The sequence below is a fragment of the Daphnia carinata genome, unplaced genomic scaffold (assembly GCF_022539665.2).
Source record: "Daphnia carinata strain CSIRO-1 unplaced genomic scaffold, CSIRO_AGI_Dcar_HiC_V3 NW_026453034.1, whole genome shotgun sequence".
Lineage (NCBI taxonomy): Eukaryota > Metazoa > Arthropoda > Branchiopoda > Diplostraca > Daphniidae > Daphnia > Daphnia carinata.
The window spans coordinates 35,832-41,398 of record NW_026712510.1 but is presented as its reverse complement, the minus strand read 5'-3'; the positions used below and the strand labels follow the sequence as shown (position 1 = coordinate 41,398).

General features: G+C 39.1%; 1 protein-coding gene across 1 annotated transcript; it reads right to left on the bottom strand.

Annotated features, from left to right (window-relative positions):
* Nucleotides 1-1,286: 1,286 nt before the first annotated feature.
* On the bottom strand, nucleotides 1,287-3,819 carry LOC130695755 (uncharacterized). The gene is made up of 3 exons (XM_057518845.1): nucleotides 2,964-3,819; nucleotides 1,794-2,576; nucleotides 1,287-1,330 (listed from the first exon to the last, which is right to left on the bottom strand). The coding sequence occupies exons 1-3, from the start codon at nucleotides 3,817-3,819 to the stop codon at nucleotides 1,287-1,289; spliced, it is 1,683 nt and encodes a 560-aa protein (XP_057374828.1).
* Between the last annotated feature and the right edge of the window lie 1,748 nt (nucleotides 3,820-5,567).

Here is a 5,567-nt window from a genome sequence, read left to right as displayed (position 1 = left end):
GGTGGTTTTTTGTATCGAATAGCCAGCGCGATGTCCGTTCACCGCACTGTTCCGTAATGATCGTGTTTGTCTCCGATGTCGTTAGACACGTGGTGGTTCTTCGGATTCGTAAGGTGTGGTCCATTAGGTATTCGAAGTCTGTTCCATAAGGTAATTTCTCGTCTATGTCGAATTGGTTATGGGTGGTCACTTGTTTTTGGGTGTACATTATCTTGATGTAAACGATTGAATCTTGTTTGCGTATTACGCCGTTTTCTTCTATCTTTGTTATTTTTGGATGGCCTAAACGAATCCATCCCCAAGCATAAGAAATGCTGTAGAGTCGTTTTCCCAATTCAGCTTCTTCGAGTGGATCGTTTAAAAGGAATTCGACTTCTTGCTTTATGGATCTTTTCGTTTTACTATTCCTCGGTTCTGCAAACTCATTGCATGACCATGAGTCGATATTGGTTTGATTTTTACAGGAGGGTAGGGTGTTTTTATGTATTTTGTATAACTTTCTTGTTGTTTCGGCGGGGAATATCAAAAAGGTTAGGGGGATGCCGACTACTTTAAAGCTGGGTTGAGCTAGTTCTTTATTATTATTATCAGGGGTGTTAAAGAATGATATTTCAATTTGTCTACTGGTATCTAAGAGTCTGCTGGTATTTACGATTTCTGTGGTTTGGGTCAATTCTAGATATCCGATACCTTTAAGGATTATTTGGGAATTGGAAACATTACTAGATTTATCTCCCCATACTATTGTATTATGATTTTGAATGATTTGGCCGTCTTGTTGGGTAGCATTTAAATATCCAAAAGGGCTTTCAATTGGGCTTTCAGGGGTTTCCTGTCTTAATGTTATCTCTTCTGCAAGGCAATTTAGGACGCGATATTCTTTAATGGCATACCACGCACCCTCTCCCGTTGGGGTTGCTGTGAAACTTAATGAGGTTGGGGTGGCCTGCATAATATTGCGTCCGCATCTCTTATCGTTAACCATTTCCCAACATTCTAACGGTGAAATCAGTTTTGTTTCTTGGGAGAAAACCGTGTCGAATGATCCAATCCAAAAGGATCCCGTAATTTTTTTTGTTTTTATCCATTGTTTACAAGTCCATCCTTTCCATGTTCTAATGGGTTTTTGTTTTGTCATTAAGGTATAACTAGTGGGGAAACGTGGGAAATGTACCCTGGTTCCGACATTTTCTTTATCGCAATAATAGGGTGAATTTATATCCAGTATGCCTCTTGTTTTCACATTCTTACAATCGCATACGGACACGTAAATTGTTTGGGAAGTTTCAAGGGTAGTTAACACGCAAATTACTAGTAGGATTATCTCCATCTGTTTTTAAAAAAAAAGTAATTTTATTACTACAGGTTTTTTTTTTTTTTTTTTTTTTTTTTTTTTTTTTTTTTTGCTTAATTAGTTCTTTTCCTAAGATTATAGCGGGCATTTCTCGAATTGGTTGGGGTGCTTGGTTCGGCATAGGACATTCTTTGGTTTGTTATCCGGGATAAAGGGTTCGTGGGGTTCATTTCTTTTTTCAAATTTACGGGTTTAATCTCTGTTGTTATATTTTTACGTGGTCTTCCAGGACCTCGTTTGTTTTTACTTTCGATTTTCACGTTTGGATTTAGTGCTTCTGTGGTGTTTGGTACACTTTCTCGAGGGATATAGAGTTTCAGGCGATTAGAGTGAACGGTTGCTTTTTGTTTTTTATTTTCAATGTTTTCGACCTCGTAAGTTATGTCTGAGAAGTTTCGTGTGATTCGGAACGGTCCGTTCCATCTGTTAATGAATTTACCTGCTGATGGTGGAGCTTTTAGCATTACTAAGTCACCAATTTTATATGCAATTCCTTTTGCTCTTTCATCGTAGTATCCTTTCTGTTTAGTTTGTGCTTTGAAGAGGTGACTTCTTGCCAGGTCTTGAGCGTTTCTCCATTTTTGATAGTATAATCCACTACTGCCTTCGTCGTGCTCGAAGTTCCGATTTATTTTTATGTCGTTAGGTAGAATTGGTTCTCTTCCGAAGAAAAGGTAAAATGGGGTGTCCTTTAGCGTGGCTTGTTGCGATGTGTTGTACGCTAAGGTGACAAATGGTAGGTATTTGTCCCACTCTTCCGGTTCATCTACTACGTAGCAAGCTAGCATATCGCACAGGGTTCTGTTGAATCTTTCTACTAGTCCGTCTGTTTGCGGGTGGTAAGCGGTAGTTCTCATCTGCTTGATTTTAAAGAGTTTACACATCTCTTGAACAAGACTTGAAAGGAAATTCGTTCCTTGGTCGGTTAGCACAATCTCGGGTGCTCCGTATTTCGTTATCACTTTATTTACCATAATGGATGCAATTGTTTGGGCTGTTTGGTTCTTCATTGGAAATGCAAAAACGAAACGACTGGCGTAATCAGATAGAACTAGAATATATTTATATCCCTTAACACTTTCTTGAATTGGTCCTACTATATCCATTGCAATGCGTTGCCATACTCTGTCAACCGGTGGCAGAGGTTGCAACGGTGCTATCGTTGCGCCGGAGGCTTTACGCCTTGCACATCTTAAGCAACTGTTAACGTGTGTCGTAACATCTGTTTTCATGTTTGGCCAAAAATATTGTCTTTGTAGTCTCGCTAAAGTTTTCGTTATTCCCAAGTGTCCTGCTAACATGTGATCATGATTTTCTTCCATTATTTCTCTTATTTTATTTCCTGGTACCACTAGTCTCCCATATTTATCTACTAATTCACCTTTTTCGTTTATTTTATATCCATTTATATTCTCTCCTTTTCTGTTTCTCTGTTTCTTTATTTCCATTAAATTACTCATAATTTTTCTGCAATTTATATCGTTATGCTGTAATCGGACCCATTCGCTTTCCTCTTGTTTAATTTCCCTTTTACTCCCTCTTATGTCTACACTAGCTATAGTTGCTACTGGGGTACGACTAAGGGTATCCGCATTTTGGTGCGATTTACCTGGTCGATATCCAATTACGATGTCATATTCTTGGATTTTGAGTGCCCATCTAGCTAGTCGACCTGCTGGTTCTGTCTTACTCATTAACCATTCTAACGGTCGATGGTCTGTGTATACTGTAAATTTACGTCCGTATAGGTACGTTCGGAATACGTCGATTGCATGAACGATCGCATAAGCTTCCTTCTCTGTGGTGGACCACTTGGCTTCGCGGTCATTCAGATGTTTGGAGCTGTATGCAATGACGACTTCTGTGTCGTCTGATTCACTGGGAACTGGTTCGTTAGTCTCACCTGAATCCGCTGATTGAGGTAGAGATTGTATTTGTGCCAAGACTGCTCCTATTCCATACCCTGAGGCATCCGTATAGATGATAAAATCGCGCGAAAAATCCGGATAACTCAGGATAGGTCTAGTGATGAGACAGTTCTTTATACAATTAAAGGCGTCCCCTTCTGACTCTCCCCATTTCCATTCTGCTGACTTTTTCGTAAGTGCAGTCAATGGATGAGCTTTATCAGCAAAAGCTCTGATAAATTTCCTGTAGTAACTAGCCAAACCTAAGAATGAACTCAATTCTTTTGTATTTTTGGGAGCGGGGTAATCTATAATAGCTTTTAATTTTTTCAAATTTGGTGTTATCCCTTTTCTAGAAACGATGTATCCAAGATAGTCCAATTCTTCTTTAAAAAATTCACACTTCTTTCTTTTTAGTTTAAGTCCCGCAATTTCCAGAAGCTCGAAAACTTTATCTAGGTGCGATAAATGTTCCTTAATCGATTTACTAAATATAATTATATCGTCTAAGTATACTAGGGCGAATTTGTACAGCACGTCTTTCAGAATGTTATTCATTGCTCTTTGGAACGTACTTGGTGCGTTTGTTAACCCAAATGGCATTCTGTTAAATTCGTACTGTCCAAATTCGCAAATGAAAGCTGTTTTATATTTATCCTTTTCTTCAATCTCGATTTGCCAGTATCCGCTCAAAAGATCCAATGATGAAAAATACATAGACCCGCACAATGCATCCACAGTATCGTCAATTCTTGGTAAAGGGTATTTATCTTTAATTGTTATTTTATTTAGCGGCCTATAGTCGATGCACATACGCATCTCTCCATCCTTTTTGGGTACCATTACGATGGCTGCGGCAAACGGGCTGTAGCTCTCCCTTATTATCTTATTTTTTAGCATTACTTCAATTTTAGATTTTACGGTTTCTTTCAGTGCTTCGGGTGTTCTACGGAGTCGTTGATTAATCGGGATGTCATGTCCGGTATTTATAAAATGTTTTACTCGTGATACGAGACCAAGGTCTGATTCCTTGTCCGCAAATAATTGCTCATGTTTGTTAAGTAAGTTTTTTACTTTCGTTAAGACTTCAGTTTCAAATTCTGGGATATTGAATTGTGGTGGTTGGCTATCTAGCGCTTTCGTCTTGTCCTGTTTCGAGATATCACACTGGCTAAAAGGTCCTAAGTTACGGCGATCTTTTGCTGTTAGTTTTCCCTCTTGATTGTTAGTAAGTACTGGTATTATTGGTATGGTAATTCCCGCATTCTCGAAGGTTAGGTTATATAACGGTATACTCTGCCTATAGCTATGTTCTACGCCTAAATGGTCATAGCATATTTCTCTATTTCTAGTATTAATTTTCACGTTATTATTAGATAGAAAATCTAAGCCTAAAATGCAATCTTCGTTCAGCTTTTCTATGGCATAGAAGTAATGATTGATTAAATGATTATTACTTATGGTAATTGTTAGTTCATATTGCCCTATTGATTTTAGTGTCTGACCGGATACGGTCCTAAACGTGGGTGTATTTTTATTTTTTATTTGTTTTAGTTCTTTTTCATTTATGCTGAGTAAGGTATCCGCGGAAACTAGACTGGCTGCTGCTCCAGTGTCTATCAAAGCTCTAAGTACTATTCCATAAATTCTAATGGGTATGCGTATTAGTTGGGGTATGTTAAAATCTAATTTATCCGATTTTATGCTACTGCGGGTTGGTGCCTTATCTATTCTATTGGTTGGTGATTCGCATAATTCATAAGTGCCATATTGGTCCAACATTCTCTTGCTACGTGTCCCTTTTTGTTACACTTATGACAAATTATATCTCTGTTTACTGGGGTACGGACTCCTGTACTGCGATATTGGCGGTTGCTATCGTTTTGCTGCGGGTACCTGATATCTGCGTGGTTGTTAGTCCTGAAAGGTTGTTGGTATCTTCCCGGTTGATGTGTATAGGGGTGGTTTCGTTGGTGTCCGAAGCCTGTTGTATATGTTGGCTCACGATCCCTTATTGGTGCGTTACGCCTCCAACGTTGTGTAGGTTCGTTTCTCCTAAACGGGCTCGCTTCTCTGCTTTTTGAAAAACTTGGTTCTCTACTGCGTGAATAACTTGACGCTCTGCTGCGGTCTAAGGTATCTCGGAAACGGACTCTGCCTGAGTACTGTTCTCTGGGGTAACCTGGTCTACCCTGGCGTATGTTCGACTGCCGTCCGCTGTTGCCGTAACGGTCGGTGGCTGCAATTTGCACACTGTTTTCCTGTGATGATTCACGATCTTTATTAAAACATTCCAACTCTAATAA

Bases quoted from the DNA above. Each gene is read 5' to 3' on its own strand.
- LOC130695755 (XM_057518845.1), bottom strand. From the start codon at position 3,819: ATGAATAACATTCTGAAAGACGTGCTGTACAAATTCGCCCTAGTATAC. The intron at 2,577-2,963 runs GTAAATCGCACC...ACATGAAAACAG, and splicing joins CGTAATTGGATATCGACCAG to ATGTTACGACACACGTTAAC. The intron at 1,331-1,793 runs GTAAATTCATTA...TTTTAAAAACAG, and splicing joins AAAAGCTCCACCATCAGCAG to ATGGAGATAATCCTACTAGT.